The following is an 18,577-nucleotide window of genomic DNA, read 5'->3' as shown; positions in this document are numbered from 1 at the left end:
TAATTCAGGCGTTTTACGCCTTGAATTACCCCTGAAAAGACGGCTCCAATACGTCTGCAAACATCTGCCCATTGCTTGCAATGGGTCTTACGATGTTCTGTTCAGACGAGGTGTAATTTTACGCGTCACTGTCAAAAGACGGCGCGTAAAATTACGCCCGCATCAAAGAAGTGCTCATCCACTTCTCTTCAGAACGCCCAGCTTCTGGCAGTGCAGACACATAGCGTGTTCTCGAGAGATCACGCTGTGACGTCACTCACTTCCTGCCCCAGGTCCTGCATCGTGTCGGACGAGCGAGGACACATCGGCACCAGAGGCTACAGTTGATTCTGCAGCAGCATCGGCGTTTGCAGGTAAGTCGATGTAGCTACTTACCTGCAAACGCTGATGCTGCTGCAGAATCAACTGTAGCCTCTGGTGCCGATGTGGCCGACACGATGCAGGACCTGGGGCAGGAAGTGAGTGACGTCACAGCGTGATCTCTCGAGAACACGCTGTGTGTCTGCACTGCTAGAAGCTGGGCGTTCTGAAGAGAAGTGGATGATACTTCTCGTCAGAACGCCCAGCTAGTAAAAGTAGTAAAAACGCCCCGATGTACGCACATAATACACGCCCAGTTGGACTTTTACTTTAAACACGCCCACTTGAACTTTTGCAAGCCTCATTTGCATAAATACAAAAATGGTCATAACTTGGCCAAAAATGCTCGTTTTTTTAAAATAAAAACGTTACTGTAATCTACATTGCAGCGCCTATCTGCTGCTATAGCAGATAGGGGTTGCAAAATCTGGTGACCGAGCCTCTTTAACTCACCATCTGGTTCTGCCTCAAGAAATAGGGTTTTTCTAGTTGTACAACACCATGCATAATCTTTGCAAAAAAAGGAATAAAAACATTACATCTAAAAAGCAAATGAATACCCATCTTACCAATTAATACCCTTTTACTAGAAGAGATTATTACATAATATATAATCACTAGACTTCTCTTCCCAGTCAGGCATCAGACTGTTCTATTTTTTTTTCCCTGGAACATATGTAAGTACTCAGGAAGTGATAATGATGTAGCTACACGGAAATGAGTATAACAAAGTCTGAGGCCTTATTTGTGTGCTCATTCAGGTGACTTCCAAACGATCACAGCATGAGATTTGTAATACTCCCTCCTGATTTAAATGTTTGTCCCTCAAATTGGTCAGAAAGCAAAGGAGGTAGGATTATTAATTCTATTTCTGTGGTTTAGTAAAAGTTTATTTGAAGTGGTAGATTTCAGGGAAATGATGTCCAGCAGACATTGTATCTACTTAGGCCTTATTCACACGAGCGTATGTCACGTCTGTGTTACGCGCGTTAAAACAACGGACATCGCACGGACCTATGCAATTCAATGGGGACATTCAGTGTTTTTCACGCAGCGTGTTTTTCAGTGCGTGTCCGCTGTGTGAAACTCATTGCATGTCCTATACTTGTGCGTTTTTTGCGCATCATGCACCCATTGAAGTCAATGGGTGCGTGAAAATCACGGACAGCACACAGACGCACATACGTGTGCCGTGAGTTTTTCGCGCAACATTTGCTAAAGAAATGATGAGAAAAAGAAAAACACCTCATTCAGTTTATTTTGCTGACGTAAAAACGCGTGACATACGGATGACATACGCGCGTAAAAAATGCAGACACGCACCGTACACGGATGTCACACGGAACTGCAATGCAGGAAAAATGCTGTGTTTTTTTACGTGCGCAAAACACGTTTGTGTGAATAAGGCCTAATAGTAACTATTTCAGACACACTAAAGCTGCCTTTCTAGTAACAGCAATGCTGACTGACCGAGGGAGACATCTTGTGTGTGTGTGACACTTGATGTCCCTTGAATGTCTCGTGGACATACAATCCTGCTGCCCCTTGTGCCCTAAAACATGTGATCAGGATGAAAATAGCGTCAAAACATTCCATGGAGCATTCCGCCTCTCACATTACCTGGAATCCAGCGACGACATTCACTGTGAGGCTCTTACACAATCCCCTAACTTAAACAACCCCTTTCATCTCCCCCTGCCCATTATAAATAAAGCTCCCAATACAGTTAAGAAGAAAATATTACTGCCAAGTTCATAGTGTGAACTTACAACTGGACCACTAAAAAGTCAACTTGGTCCTTGAGTGGTCAATATGGCTCCTAGATTCTAAAGTTTAAGTAAGGTCAGTCCTGTCATCTATGGGCATTATATAGTTAGATCTTTGTGTTCAAACAGTTGTACTCTGCATTGAGCCTTCTACACTACAGTCACCTTGCTATATGAAGCTTTACAGGTTATAGAACTAGGTTCATGTTCGGAGTACATGTGTCCAGCTACTAGTCCTTCTCAATGAATTAGAGTATCATCAAAAAGATAATTTATTTCAGTAATTAAATTCAAAAAGTGAAACTCATATATTATATATTAAACCAGGTATTGGTACTTTTGGCAGTGCGGGCAGGTGCCAAGTCCTGCTGAAAAATGAAATTGGCATCTCCATAATGCTGTCCTGGTAGATGGCTACGTTGACTCTGGACTTGATATAACACAGTGGACCAACACTGTTGCCCAGTGGTCCAAAGTCATGTTTTCAGATGAAAGTAAATTTTGCATTTCATTTGGAAATCAAGGTCCCGGAGTCTGGAAGAAGAATGGAGAGGCGTCAATCCAAGTTGCTTGCGGTCCAGTGCAAAGTTTCCACATTTAGTTTTGGTTTTTTTTAAAGATTTTTTTTTTCCCCGGTTTCAACTGTGTCTGCATCTTCAGGACGCAGATACAGTTGAATTCTATAGTAGAACAGGGGAACGTATGTTCCCTGCTCTACTATTCAGTTTATAACGCAGCCCGCTCACGGCTCAGCGCAGATAGGCGCGATGATGTCACTGCCTCACGCCTGTCTGCTGAGCCATGAGCGGCTCAGCACGCATGTATTCAGAGTCAGCTGGACTTCTCCCATATACTGGCGTTTCAGGTAGATTATTGGTCAAGAAAGTCCTCAATGGCCACCCCATTTACTTCTTGTTTAGCCTCAATGCTTGCCCCAATAGTATATACATGGATGATGGGGGTCGCTGTTTATTACCCCCATAATTCCTGCGTATAACCACCATCATTCCTGTATATTACCCATCAACCCTGTATATAGGGATGATGGGAGTTATATACAGGGGTCATGGGGTAATATACAGGAATGATAAATGTAATATACAGGGATGATTGGTTTATATACAAGGACCCCTATTATTCCTATATATAACCCACATCATCCCTGTATATACCATTGGGGCACTGTCCGCTCACCGTGGCGTGTTGGCATTGAGTCTAAACCGGGAGTAAATAGGGCGGGCATTGAGGACACCGTGGACCAATAGGATGAAATGTCGGTATATGCCAGAAGTCCAGCGGAACCTGAAAATGATGATGAGCTACAAAGACCAGAGGAGTAGAGGGATCTCCTCCACTTGTCTTTGGAACAGGGTTAGGAGAGTATTTTATTTTCATTAGGCACTATTGAGGCTGTATGGGGGCATTATCTTGTGTCAGGGGGTATACTAATAGGGGGCATGGTATGCAAAAATTGGTGTGGCCTAAAAGTCTTTTAATTATCTTAACCAAGGTTACATGTTCAAATAATAGTGATTTTGATTTAGGCCATAATCAACCAGCCCTATGTGGATGCCACATCATTGTTTAGTAGTTATGTGGATTTCTTCAAGTCTGTACAGTAAGAAGGGGTCAGCATGTAGCTGCAGTTTACGATGCTGGGTATGGCAGCATTTGTATACCTGTGTATGAACTTATTGCACATTATTTCTAAAATAAACTTAATACATCGGCCTTGGCGCATTTGGCGTAATGGGATGTATCCTACATCTGTGGTGTTAAAATTCTCCTTCGTTTTGGAGCAGCTTGTTTTTTTTTGGCTGTTTTTTTGTGCTTGTCTAATTGTGCCAACCATTTCAGCTCCGCAGTTCTTGAATAAAACACAGACAGTGGAAATTGCCAAGTCATAAGTACGATTTTTTTAATAACCATGCAGACTTTTATAGACATTTTTCTCCATTGTAAATTAGATGTGACATGAAACCACCAAGTAGAGACAAGCCATACATTTCAAACAGTATAAATGTCTACAAAGAAGAACAATTTAATTTAAAGCATTGGACTGGGTTATTTTGTACTCCTTTCCCAATAGTGTTTTTTTTTCACTTGTCCTAGTGATGGGCTATACGCTAGTATATGCCCAAGTATGACCAACCCCAAGTTGGTTTATTTGAATATCTGCATCTTATGTAAAATCAATGTATGTCCATGTTGGAGTAATTTATTAGTGATCTATTTCCTCTTCTTCAGGATCCAAATTTGTTTTTTTTATGTACATTTTTTTTTAGGTTGGACACCAACATTCCATGTAGGAGCCACTAGTATAGGCTCTGCGTCGGAACTCCGGGGAAGCCATTAACATCAGTGTCTATATATGGACAGTGATGTCAGGGGCTTGCCCAGAGCTGGAGTCCTGGAGCAGAGCCGCTTCTAGCACTCTGCCTAGGATTCCAGCTCTGCTCCTGATATCACTGTCCATATATGGACATGGAAGTCAGGGGCAACCCCAGAACTGGAGTCCCGGGCAGAGCGCTAGTAGGCTCTTCCTGGGACTCCAGCTGTGCTCCTGTCATCACTGGGACTCCTGCTCTGGGCAAGCCTCTGACATCACTGTCGTTGTATGGACAGCGATGTCAGAGGCTTTCCCAGGGCAGAGCCTATACTGGCGCCAGCTCTGGGGAAGCCCCTGACATCGCTGTCCATATGTGGACAGCGATGTAAGAAGGTTCTGCAGAGTCCCGGAGCAGAGCCAATACTAGCGCTCTGCCCGGGACTCTGCTCTGGGGAAGACCCTGACACACTATCCATATATGGAAAGCGATGTCAGGGAATTCCACAGAGTCCCGGAGCAAAGCCGATACTAACGCTCTGCACGGGACTCCGGCTCTGGGGAAGCCCCAGACATCGCTGTCCATATGTGGACAGTGATGTTAGGGAATTCCAGAGTCCCGGAGCAGAGTCTGTACTAGTGGCTCTGTGTCCCGCAGGCCGCAGATGACAGCCCCAGGGGCCGCATGCGGCCCGTGGGTCGCGTGCTTGAGACCCCTGATTTAAACAGAGGAGCGCTCTCCTAATTATTTACTGGGGTAAACCTCTGTTATTTTTGTGTTTAAAGAAAAAAAAAAATCTACTGCTTTTTAGACTATAAACATAATCTCATTTGCGATTTTGGCTGTTACTCAATTTCAGTTCTGATAGGAAAAACCCATAAATAATGTCACGGCAACTACCCTTTAGAAAATATATGGTATGGAAGTGTGGTTTGTAATATCGTTGGTAATAAATAAATTCAGGAATGTGGGATATAAAGTCATTTTTGGGCCAATAAATATTTTCCTTCTATTAGAGTGGGGGGTGGGGGGTTTATCAGCTGCAGATGTTGTAGACATGTACTCAGGGCAGATCCCACCTCTCCCTCTCTGTAATTGGAGAGGAATATGTGGCATTATACATGGATAAACCAGCTCTGCTAGATCACACAGCCTCCCCTGCATGTCTCTGCATGGCCTCCTGCATTCCTGTGCCTCAAAGTCTCTCTGTTCTCAAAACACAACAACAATCTTGCTATGTTTCTAAACCCAGGCTTGTGTATTTTATACCTGTACATTTTTTAGCTTGTCTGGGCTAAAATTACAGTTTAAAATAGTGCCAAACGGTGTAGATGTGACGGTAGTAAGGGTATGTTCACACGGCCTATTTTCGGCCGTTTTTTTCGGCCGTAAACGCCCTAGAAATCGGAAGCAGAACGCCTCCAAACATCTGCCCATTGATTTCAATGGGAAAATGGCGTTCTGTTCCGACGGACCGTTTTTCGCGACATTTTTTTTACACGTTTTTGGAGACGTGTTTCATTGACTCCAAAAACGGCCGGGAAAAATGCCGCAAAAATCGCGAGTCGCTTAAAAAATGTCTGAAAATCAAGAGCTGTTTTCCCTTGAAAACAGCTCTGTATTTTGAGACGTTCTTGAGTTTGCGTGTGAACATATTGTAACATATCACCAAAAATGTACTGTGTTTTGGGAAAAGAGTATCGCTTAATTCTTTTTGCACAATAAGGTGATTTATCAATAATGGTTTGACGTGATGTAAAGAAAAAAAAAAATGATATTAACCCCTTCCCGCCACTGCCATTTTTATTTTTTATTTTTTTTCCTTCCTGCATTTCAAGAGCCATGACTTATTTTATTTTTAATAGCTCTATTTAATGTACTAGGTAATAAGGTTTCCGTTTTTTTTGCTGGAAACAATAGTGGAGTCGAATGCGGTATTGATTCAAAAAGGATGGTGAAAATTATAGCCTCGGTATTCATAACAAAGAGAACATAACACAAATGTATTAACATGAAGACACACTATCTATTCAAGTTTTATCTATACATTATAAATGTTTAAAGTGAATTCCATTGGTGACACGGCAGATGTCTAGGCGGTAGTCCAGTTCTGTCCAGACGCGTGCCACCTCGGATATGGACTCCACTGTTTCAGTGATGCGTTGTCTCAGGTCGTTCAGATCATGTGGCTGGGGGGGGGGCAGATACACGGAGTCATTGATGTAGCCCCACAGAAAGAAGTCGCAGGCTGTTAGATCTAGGAATCATAGAAGTCAGCGCAACATTGGTGAATCGTTGTTTCCGGCGTGGCCGATCCAACATTCCACTAGAGTTTCATTTAGGTATCTGCGAACATCCTAATGGGAATGAGTAGGTGCGCCACCTTGCTGATACAGCAAGATCTGCCAAACGTAGTTTATCTGTGGCATAAGCCATTTCTTTAACATGCCCAGGTAGGAGCGCAAAGTGACCGTATACTTGGCAAAAGAAGGAACCGTAGACTTTGCGCCTGCTAATTGCACAGAACATGTTTACTTTGGTTGAGTCTCCCATGTGCTCGATAAGGGCACATGGTTTTCCTGAGCCCCAAATTCTAACATTGTGACAATTTGCTTTCCCGCTGAGGTGACAGGTAGCCTCATCGCTGAACAGCTGCCTGTCAGTGAATTCATTGTCTTCCAATCGGCCCTGCAAGTCATTGCAAAAGTCACGGCGCTTCGGTTTGTCGTCTGGTTTACAAAGCAGACTTTTTTGTAGAAGACACCATACCGTGGTTTGTGGCACCTGTAGTTCCATACTAGTCAGCCTGGTCGACTTTTTTGGACTAGACTCGTCACGGTTCGAATCCTGTTCACTGTCTCTTCCAAAGTCTTTGGCGGCCCAGATTTTTCCCATGACATAAACACCCAGTAGTTCTGAATTGCTACACCCAATGCGAAATGCAGTTTCTTTGTGGAACCCATTTACCTAATTTATTGTGAAAGTTCCGCTGTACGGTCACAACAGACCCCGTTCTTGTAAACACGCTAAATTTATTTTTCTTGCTTCGATGTCACCATCTTCTGTCACATTATGTAAGCACATTTCAAATTTGGCTCTTGAAAATGAAAGCTGTGCTGTGATTGGTTGCTATGGGCAACTAAGCCAGTTTTTCTTTGATATTCACTCCTGGCAATTTACCACTGATGTTACATTAACTGCAGGCCATTACTTTTAGGGTATGTGCACATATAGTGTTTTCAGCCGTTTTACGGGCCGTAAACGTCCCGAAAAGGGGCTGAAAGATCGGAAGCAGAACACCTCCAAACATCTGCCCATTGATTTCAATGGGAAATACGGTGTTCTGTTCCGACGGGGAGTTTTTTACGTGGCCGTTTTTCAAAACGGCCGAGTAAGAAAACGGCCGCGAAAAGAAGTGCATGTCACTTATTCATCCGTTTTTGGAGCAGTTTTATATACTCTATAGAGAAACAGCTCCAAAAATGACAATGAAAAACGCGTCTTTGAATAAAATCTGAAAATCATAAGCTGTTTTCCCTTAAAAACAGCTCCGTATTTTCAGAAGTTTTTTTATTTTGTGTGTGCACATACCCTTACACTATCCTTTTTGAATGACCCTGTATGTGTGAATGATCCCATTGAGTTGGATTGAAACGTTTCTATCTATCTATCTCTATCTATCTCTATCTATCTCTATCTATCTCTATCTATCTCTATCTATCTCTATCTATCTCTATCTATCTCTATCTATCTCTATCTATCTCTATCTATCTATCTCTATCTATCTCTATCTATCTCTATCTATCTCTATCTATCTCTATCTATCTCTATCTATCTCTATCTATCTCTATCTATCTCTATCTATCTCTATCTATCTCTATCTATCTCTATCTATCTCTGGCCATAACAATTCTGGAGCATCTTTTCTTACAACTCTGCATTTTAGGATCAAGATCAGTTCACGGCGGATTTTGCTTGGCGGGTCCCGCTGCAAAATCCACAGCGGAATTATTCCTGCCGTCGGCAGGAAGATTCCTCCTCTCCTCCCATTCCCTTCAATGGGAGGTTCGGGCCTGAAGATCTGGCAGGTTGCTTCTTTTTCCGCTAGCTGAAAAGATCCGCTAGAGGGGAAACAGAAGCATCCGGCTCTCATTTGAAATAAATCGGAGGCAGAATTTTGCCACAAAATTTCTGCCGTGTGAACATACCCTTACTGTTCCTCTGTTATTCCTTCTAGAAATGTATGGACAAGTTGAAAAATGGGAGTTGTTACCCCTTGTCAATAGGAGATCCCTATACAGTCTGACACGGTCAGCACTGATAGGACAATTTCACAGTGGGACGGGACACACCCCATTGACCAGAGGAATGGTAGTGCCCAGTTGTCAATTTATTCAAACATTTCCAGGAGGTTTAAAAGAGTAACAGCCTAATGCAGAAATCTAAGAAAAGGTGCTCCAGAATAGTATTTTATGAGGAGTGCAAATATTTACCAAAACAGATGACTTGAATATTAAAAGATATTTAAAAATGGGCACAAGTCTGACCTGTCATATATGTATATACTACACATTTGCACATATATGGACAGTGATATATATGGACAGTGACGGCAGGGGCTCCTCTTGGAGCGGAATCCCCCTGCCGCAACGTCGCCGATGATCTGGCACAGGATTCCGCGTCTAGGCGGAGCCCTAATGGCGCTATCTACAGGGGGGTGGTGTTATTTTCAAGGGGTGTGTGGCACTATCTAAATGGGCACCGTGGCACTATATGGACACTATCTACAGGGGACAGGGTGGTGCGATCTACAGTGGGCACTGTGGTAGTATATTGGTACTGGCACCATCTATGTGGGCACTATCTGCAATGGGCACTGTGGCACTATCTACAGGGACATTGCGGTACTATTGGGCGTTATACTGTATGGTGCAGCTAAGGGGGCATTATGCTGTATAGGGAAATTTTTGTGGCCATTATACTGTATGGGGGCATCTTTGTGGGCATTACACTGTACAGGGGCATCTGTTGGCTTTACACTATGGGTGCATCTATGGGGGCATTATACTGTGTGGCGGCAGCTATTTGGCATTATACTGTGTGGGGGCAGCTATAGTGGCGTTATACTGTGGGGTGGTTCTATAGGGGCTTTATACTGCGGGGAGGCACTATGGGAGCATGATACTGTGTGGGCTGAACAAGGGTGTGATTGGGCGGGGTTAGAGACATCGCTCAAAAGGAAAAAAAATTCTTCCTCTTTGCGATACTTGAAAGTTGGGAGGTATGGGAGATGTGCTGCCAACAATGATAATATTTATTGCTGCATAGACTATACGATCAGCCGATGAACCAGCGCTTGCTCGTTAATCGGCTCATCGTTGCCCTGTTTGCCCGATCATTGGCCCTTGTAAAAGGGCCTTAAAGTGTTTTTTCTCTCTTGTTTGTATCTCCGAAGGATTAAGAACTTGTGACAGGCTTGTGCACATCAGGCATTTAAATCCATTAGCAGTGGAGGGATGGGGTAGCGGTGGAGGGGAGGGGGGAAGAGGGTAGACCCAGCCTGGCATGATACAGAGTACCAGTGTCTAGTTAATTTGGGGCGTATGGTCTATTGATGTGTGGCCAGAGTCATGGAAGAGAGACAATCTTCAATTCTTTGTATAATATACACACAGGAAGGTTTGTTTAATGTCACATGGCTTTTATGGATATCCACATTTTTATAAAGGTCCGCACCCTGCTCTGTTTGTCTATATGCACACAGTATTTAAATACTTAATTTTTGTCATGGTGACGAATATCTTACGGTGCCTTTAATGATATTTTTATTTTTGTCCGACAGACTGAAGTCCTCATGCAAACAACCGTGCAGAAAGAGCCAGCAAGGTGTTGTAGAAGGTAAACCAACTCAAAATATCAAGGTAATTCATCCACCCAAATAATGTACCAATATTTGAGATTATTACAACTCGTTATATTTATTGCAGCTACATCCGCACATTGCCTCATGTTGGAATGGGGAAGGGTAATACATTTTTGGGTCATGTAAATATAAATGAGATCTTTTACCTGAAAGCTTATTTTCAAGAACAGGGAACGCAATATAAAAGCGCTACGAGGCTGAGAAGGAGAGTTATCAGAACTGGTGGAAACTTTTCCCTTGCACCAGTTTTGCTAAATATTCTGGAGCATCAATGCATAGGCTGGGTTCACACGACCTATTTTCAGGCGTAAACGAGGCGTATTATGCCTCGATTTACGCCTGAAAATAGGACTACAATATGTCGGCAAACATCTGCCCATTCATTTGAATGGGTTTGCCGACGTACTGTGCAGACGACCTGTAATTTTACACGTCGTCGTTTGACAGCTGTCAAACGTTGATGCGTAAATTAACTGCCTCGGCAAAGAAGTGCAGGACACTTCTTTGCAACGTAATTTGAGCCGTTCTTCATTGAAGTCAATGAAGAGCAGCTCAAGATTACAAACGTCAAAGATGCCTCGCATATTACGAGGAGGAGCTGATACGTCTGAAACGAGGCAGCTGTTTTCTCCTGAAAACAGTCTGTCTTTTCAGACGTAAAAGCCTCTCATCGTGTGCACATACCCATATTGTGACCAGAAGAGGAAAGGTGACTGGGCAAAAATAGGGGAATTTTGTAAACCTCAATAACTTATTGCAAGCTGCCTGCTGTGTCTGACTCGTACAGCTAAATGATAGGAAACTCTGCTGTTCATTGGATTATTTATCTTTATTATTAAATATTGATACCCTTTGGGCATTATATATATAAAATCTCCTTCTGTTTAGGTTCTGTACCTCATTTTGGCTTCATAAATACATGCAAAGTTTTCATCAAATCTGAACAAGTCCCAAAGGGGTGTTTCAGCCAGAGAAAATGTCTCTTTAATATTGAAACCATAAAAATATTCCCCATCAGCCAGTGCAAGATTTAGTGATATAGAAGTCACAATAAAAGGCCACCTTTTAACACCATTTTGCAAAATCCTGTGCTGAATAATTGAATAAAAATAATAATCATAAATATAATCGTAATTCTAATAATCATAATATAACTTTATAAGGGTGAGAGACTCATTTTTCTGATACAGATCTTCACATTTCCAGTTTCCCTTCACACAACCATGGAATCAAATAATAAAATTGTGTCCCCTGCATACACCACTAAAAGGAGCATGGGAGCTTAATAATAATTAAAAATAATAATTATGAAGTGAGTTTAATGCTCCTGTATAAGTCCGCATATAGTATGCTTCCCCTAGTGGTGACTTCATGTAGCTAAAATTACTTCATTAAACTCTATGGCTATACAGGGGTTTAGAGCTCTGTTGCAAAATAACAAAGCTCCAACCTTTATATTATTAAATTAATGGGCACAGAATTTTAACCTATTTAAGATCAAATAGTCAAAAGTGGTTGTTCACTTTCGGTCTGTTGAATCGCATCTACATTTATAGCCACTGCCTAAGATTCAAATCCCAAATCGCAAGACATTTTTAGCCCTGTTCTGGTTCCACTTTCTCTGCAAATCTGTACAAGCTCTGCCTTTTTGCCTTCCTGTTTGTGGGTCAGTCCTACATAAAATGGGATGGTTGGGTGGTATGACATACTCTATTCCCTTTATTAAGGGCACATTTAATAATTCTAGAAGATCTGGATATGTTTAGTATAGTTATATCTATACACCAATCATCTTTGTTGCTCTCTCATATTTCTGAATTGATAATGGCATTGTACTGGTTTCCCAGAATGGTCTCAAAGCAAAGTTGTCAACGTTTGCATTTTTGTTTCAGGGACACTTAGGGTGTGGCTTATCTGGTGGGTGTGTCTTATGGGGGACTTGGTTTATCTGGTGGGTGTGACTAATGGGGCATATGCAGCATTCAAATGCATACAAATAAACACATTTCTGTACTAGTTTAGCTGACAACTAATATTGTGGCTAATATCTCTCTGGTTATCTGGTTGTATACAGGCAGGTGATGTGTCACTTTATCACTAGGGCTAGTCGATATGTGCTAACCAATACTGGTAGCGTAAGAACAGCATAGATAGTGCCACACTCAGTGCCCTTTGTTAATTGTGCCCCACACTGCCCCCAGTAGATCTTGCCAAACACTGCTTCCTGTAGATAGTGCCACACTCCTCCCTTTGTAGACAGTGCCCTGGTACCACCCAAATAAATAAAAAAAACCTTTATACTCTGATCACGCGAAGAACCGAGCTCCAAAACCTCCTTAGTCCTGCAGCCTACTAGGTGCCGAGATGGGATCCTTGCTTAGACCGGCACAATCCAGTAATGTCATCGCTCGGGCATGCGCAGCGATCCTGCCCCTGCGTGTTATAGGCTGCAGGCCTGTAGTACAGTGAATGGCGGAGCAGGGAGCGGATTGTTTGCTACTCTGCCACAAAATTAAATTGTATCTGCGTCCTGAAGACACAGATACAATTGAATATGGCAGTCACTAGTTGCCGGGACACGATCTGAGACATTAATTTGCTGGAAAATTTCGGCAAGTTCGGGACTGTTGACAACTATGGTTAAGCCAGGGAAAGATTGATAGAATTTAGTAAATCTTGTGAGATGTATACAATTATTAAAATGAATCCTAAATACATAAAGTTAGTGTGTATGATTCAGACTCATAACCTCCATTTTAGATCTTCAAAAGTTTTATGCGTGAGCCATGAAATGTGTTCATCATCAACCTACTGGATATATGCTCATAGCACCCCCTCTGCTGGTAGAATAGAGAATTGCCTTATGTAAAGGTACAGTAATACAGTATATGGCATTTATTGGTCTTCTAGCCAGAGTGCCTAGTCTTAAAACTTTTTAGGTTTAGATTTATTAGTGGTTATTAGGAAGTCACTGTATTTTATATAAGGAATATTTGTCTAAAATTTTACCTTATTTTGTATGATGGAAAAATTATACGTATTTTTCTTTAATGTCTAGACACACTCAGTATATTCAAAGCTGTGTCCAATCTTACTGTGCGTTTTTCTGTAATAGTGTTCATTGTACATTCATACATTCCTGTGTAGATTTACCAGAGTTGGATTGTCTAACAAAAACCCTTTTAAGTGACATTTGTAATTTTCTCCAAATGTAGAAAAAGATATAATATACTTTAAAGTGGGGTCCCACTTCACTTCCTATTGTCATCACACAGTGATGACATGTTGACTGGTGCCAAGTGACCACTACAACCAAACAATGGCCACAGTGTTGATGCCACTATTGATGACCTGTCACTGCTGTGTCCAGCTGTTGGCTGCTGCAGTCACGTGGCCCCAGAACAACATGTCGTTACTGTGTAATAGGTGGAAGCAGCGGTAGACCACAGGGTCAGCGTTTATCATTACTACTTAGGCAGTAGATCCCACAACTACTATCCGACTTGTAAATCCCACAAACGTACACAGACCAAGGAGAGGAGGCCAGAGTAGAAATCTCAAAAAATTATTTTATTCACCCATGTGTGCAAAGGATGTAACATTTAAGCTGCTCCATAGCGCAGTAAAATCATGGACACGCCGACGGAACCTATTAAAGGGAATGTGTCGCTAGAATTTTTTTTTTATTTTTTTTAGTTAAACAATTATTATTTAAGTGATTACACATTGTTTTAATTTTTTTTATTTTTTCACAAGTCAGGAAATATTATAAATTAGATTCTAACATATAACATTTCCATGTGCTGGCCACTAGAGGGAGCATTTCCCAAAATTGCAGCATGTTCAATCTGGTAAAGCAACCTCATTGCTTTATGCTGCAAATTTGGGGTAAACACACACTCTCTCTCTCTAGTGTCCTCACACAATCCCCCCTCCCTTATTCTGCCTAGTGCCAGAAGGAGGGGTTTGAATCTTCAAGTCTCCTACACTGTGTGCCGCCATTTTCTGAGCGACTGCACAGTGTAGGAGGATTAGATACAGTGCTCAGCAGACAGTATAACACGAACATACACGAACATAATACACACATCACATACACGAACATAAATTACCTTCTCCTGCCGCCTCCGCTCCTATTCCTTGCGCCTACGCTTCCTTGAACATATGGCCGGAAGCCATCATCTTACTGGCCGGCCACGGCTTCCGGTCCACATGAAAATGGCGCCGGATTTCTCTCTTTGAACGAGCTTCGTTTTAGTCTCTGTGGGAGCGGCGCATGCGCCGTTCCCACAGAGATGGCGTACGCTTCAGAGAATGGAACGGCTCCCGTTCGCATTCTTTATGGGGTTGTATGTGCCGTATTCCATCTCTGTATGTGTCGTTAGTCGACACATACAGAGATGAAAAAAAAAATGGCAGCCCCCATACAGAAGTAAAAGTAAGTACAAAGTATAAAGTAGAACACGAGAACACAAATAAATAAAATTTATGTTACTATCATATTAAAAGCAATATGATAAAAAAATAAAATAATTCATGACACCTTCCCTTTAAAGTCAGTAGGTTCCGTAGATGTAAACATAGCCTTAGGGCGGTTTACCACGGGTCGGATACGCTGCGTAAAACTATACAGCGTATCCGACCTTGAACCCTCAGAAATACAGTTCAAGAACCCTTTCCACATTGTGGTGTCGTTTTTTTGGGCAGAATTTCCACGTCCGTAGTCAAGGTTATGCATCCCTCCATTGACGTGTAGTCAGGCCTCCAGGGATGACTCTGCAGCCTCTGAATGGCTGCAGCAGTCATATGGGATGAAACGTCATCCCAGGAGGCCGGCCTGGAAGAAGAGAAGAGAGTCGTTATGAAAATGCCCGGGTTGTAAGTATAAGGTTTTTTTCAGATGTGATTTTTGCAGCGGAATCGCTGTGATTCTGCTGCAAAAGTCACAACATTTGGGTATTTGTTGTGGGTTTTACATCCACATTGAATTCAATGGGTAAAACCCGTGACAGAAAAGCAACGAAAATGCGGCATAAATTGACATGTGGTGGATTTTATATTTTTGAAATGGTATACCCTTTGCTGCTAATGTAAATGCTGCGTAAATTCTGCAGCAGTTACGCTACGTGGGAACCCGGCCTTAGGGTGAAGGCATTTGTAGCGGCTGAGGTCTAGTCTGCAGCCTGCAGTTTTAGCACAAATCAGCACCTTTTTTAGTCACATCGTTTTTTGATGTTTTACATGTAAAAAACAAAAAACATTCCAGTAAAAAATTTAGCATTTCAAAACCGTTTTGATTCGTGGTAAAACTTAATGCTGTGTGATGTGGTGTGGCCTTACTCTAATTATTCATAAGATTGATCAATTTAGTTGTGATTTTAGTTAACTTTTGCATTGAAAAGAAGCTTGAGTCTAATATCGGACTAAAACTGTCAAATTTGTGGGTAGTTAGGTTTTTACTGGCACGGACATAGGGTTTATAATTTTATCTGTCTATCTATCTACATGTGTGTGTATATATATATATATATATATATATATATTAATCTTACAGATTTTTTTATTTTTTTGTTATAGATGGAGGAGGAGGAGGATACCAGGGAACTTTTGCTACCCAACTGGCAAGGAAGTGGGACTATGGGTCTCACCCTTGACCAAAATGACGAAGGAGTTTTCGTTAAACAGCTAGTACAGAACTCGCCAGCTGCCAAGACCGGAGTTGTTCGAGAAGGTAAGTGCTTCATAGCCATATACACTGGATGTGTTACCCCTCCTTGTCACACACTTACAACCACCAGGTGTCTTTTGAACCTCATATTCCAGATTAAATAGCCCAAACCAAGATTTTACTAAAGGGTTTTCTGACTTAAAACTTCTATGATATGTCATAAAGTCAGCTCTGTAGGGGTCCAAAACTAGGAACTTGAAAAGTCGATTTTGAGAACAATCAGTCTTGGCTCATAATTGTCTTTACAGAAGGGTGTTCATACAGTCACCATTTGCTAAGGTAAATGGGAGTTATGGAAGCCCCAAAATGTATAGTCAGAGAAGTAAATATTGGTTTCTGCAGGAATATTGTAGTAAAGGACAAAAAGTAAAATAATCTGATATTTGACCTTCTAGACAAGACACCATATTAGCACCATGATTCGTACAGTCATATGGAGGTACAGTAGGGCCCCTGAAAAGTCTATCACAGGAATGTAACAACGCTTCTGCGCATAGAAATGTCACACAAAATGTGAGTTTTGGGTAGTTTCCCCCGCTCTCGACATTTGTTTTTAAAAATGAGCGGGGTTTAGCGAAAGGGGAAGTGAGCACCCGCAGCCCGACGCATTTACTATAATTTACGGCAGTATCTGGCAGGAGTACGTTTTATTCCGGGGGGCACAGACATCTGAAGATGCGACAAATTTATTTAAGAGGTGTGAGCCTCTTATGAAATGTTTCGCATCTTAGTCTAGCTTGATTTTAATTAAGAAAGGCGCATTAATACATCTCCCCATATGGCCGCTAACTTGGAGGTTGTACAGACCCATATAATGCCTGTGTGTATGAGTCCTTTTGCAAATGGAAATCTGCTTTAATCCTGCGTGTGTTCAGAACACTATGGGGGACATGTGACTGTGTCAGTTTCAATAAAAAACAAGACCGCGTAAGATGTTACAAATTTATTAAGAGGCATGCCTCTTAATAAATTTGTTGCATCTTCAGCTGTCTTTTTGACACTGAATTAAATCTAGGCCAGCCAGGATCTGGCATAGATTTCCTCTATAATTTATATTAAAGTAAATTTGTCGGGCTGCGATGACCATGCCCTTCTGCTAAGCCCCACCCACTTTTTTTTAAAAAAAAGCGGCGAGAGATGGAAAGAAAAACAAAAGGTCATTTGGGTCAACTTTTGGGCTGCCTGAAACATTTTTTACACCAGAAAACTGACGTAGGAACGTTGTTAACTTTCCCTCATTGTTTATTGAGCATGCTAAAAACAACAATAATATGCCATTTGCTTCTGTTTATTACTGCCTGATAATGTGGAGTCTTTTTAAGGGCTGGCAGATAACTGATTTCAAAAACTCTGTGATTAGGCTTCTTTTACATAGTACAGGTACAGTTTTTGAATTTGTTCTCTTTTGTCAAAACCCGAACTGGATCTAAAAATTAGGAGGAGAATGTAAATTAATTTGTAAGAACAAGTGCCTATCACCATATAGCGAGTTGTTCGTGTAGGAATGTGACTCCGACAAACGCAATTTTTTTTGTTCATTTGATCAGCGACAAGCAATTTCTCACTGATCATGCAATCACTGCACATGCTCACATTGGCCAATGATTGTGAACTTTTACTCAATACTACAATTTTCTTACACGATAATCGTGCCATGTAAAATGCCCTTAAACGGGTTTACCAGAATCGACAATAATTACCTATAGACAGGAAAGTTCATAATTGTCTGATTTGCTGGGTGCCCCACTGCTTAGACCCACATCGATAGCGTGCGAATGGGGTCCCGAACCCTCCGTTTCTTCTCACTGCGGTCGAGCAGACTTAAAGGAGTTGTATAAGAATCAACCGTTATTACCTAGCAACGGGATAGTTGAGCATGCGCCTACCACTCCATTCAATGTCTATAAAATGGACGAAAACAACTGAGCGCTGTACTCCTGTTTCCGTCAGTCCCATACACTTTTAATGGAGCAGCAGCGCGCATGCTTGATTGCCACTCAATTCAAAGTCCTACTTACTGTGGTTGAGCAGTGAGGAGGAACGGGCAGGAGTTTGGGACCCCCATTCTCGCAATAAGTGGGGAACCCCGCAATCAAACAATTATAAACTATCCTGTGGATATATTTCTCCCCTTAGGATTTAATCATGGTTTAGGCTAATCGAAATGCATTCAAAACTGCACTGTATGTGAATGTGATCTTAAAGTGATGCTCCAGATAAAAGCGGAACATTTTTTTTTGTCCAGGGTTTCCCTCTTCCCGCACCCATCATTCTATATATCTTGTCACCACCAATGCCGAGATCTCCCGATATCTGCTCAATTACTTTGATCCCAACCTTCTTTGTACACACAATTGGTTGTTTAAGCCATGCTATATAGGAGATCTGTCAATAATTAAAAAGCAGGTTGTTTAAAAACTGGATCTGTGGAGTTTTTACTCAAGGTCGCGTGTCAAGAATTGATGAGGGACAT

The 18,577-nt window shown here is 41.8% G+C and overlaps 1 protein-coding gene across 1 annotated transcript in view; it reads left to right on the top strand.

The window, feature by feature from the left end:
- AHNAK (AHNAK nucleoprotein) overlaps positions 1 to 18,577 on the top strand; it is a 67,737-nt gene that overhangs the window by 26,889 nt on the left and 22,271 nt on the right. Inside the window, exons 2-3 of the mRNA XM_075837311.1 lie at positions 10,296 to 10,374; positions 15,954 to 16,107. Coding sequence (XP_075693426.1) covers positions 15,954 to 16,107 — 154 coding nt within the window. The 5' untranslated portion in view covers positions 10,296 to 10,374. The remainder of the gene's footprint in view (positions 1 to 10,295; positions 10,375 to 15,953; positions 16,108 to 18,577) is intronic.

Source organism: Rhinoderma darwinii, chromosome 9, assembly GCF_050947455.1.
Source record: "Rhinoderma darwinii isolate aRhiDar2 chromosome 9, aRhiDar2.hap1, whole genome shotgun sequence".
Lineage (NCBI taxonomy): Eukaryota > Metazoa > Chordata > Amphibia > Anura > Rhinodermatidae > Rhinoderma > Rhinoderma darwinii.
Note: the sequence above shows the minus strand (reverse complement) of the source record. Positions and strands in the feature narration are given on the sequence as shown.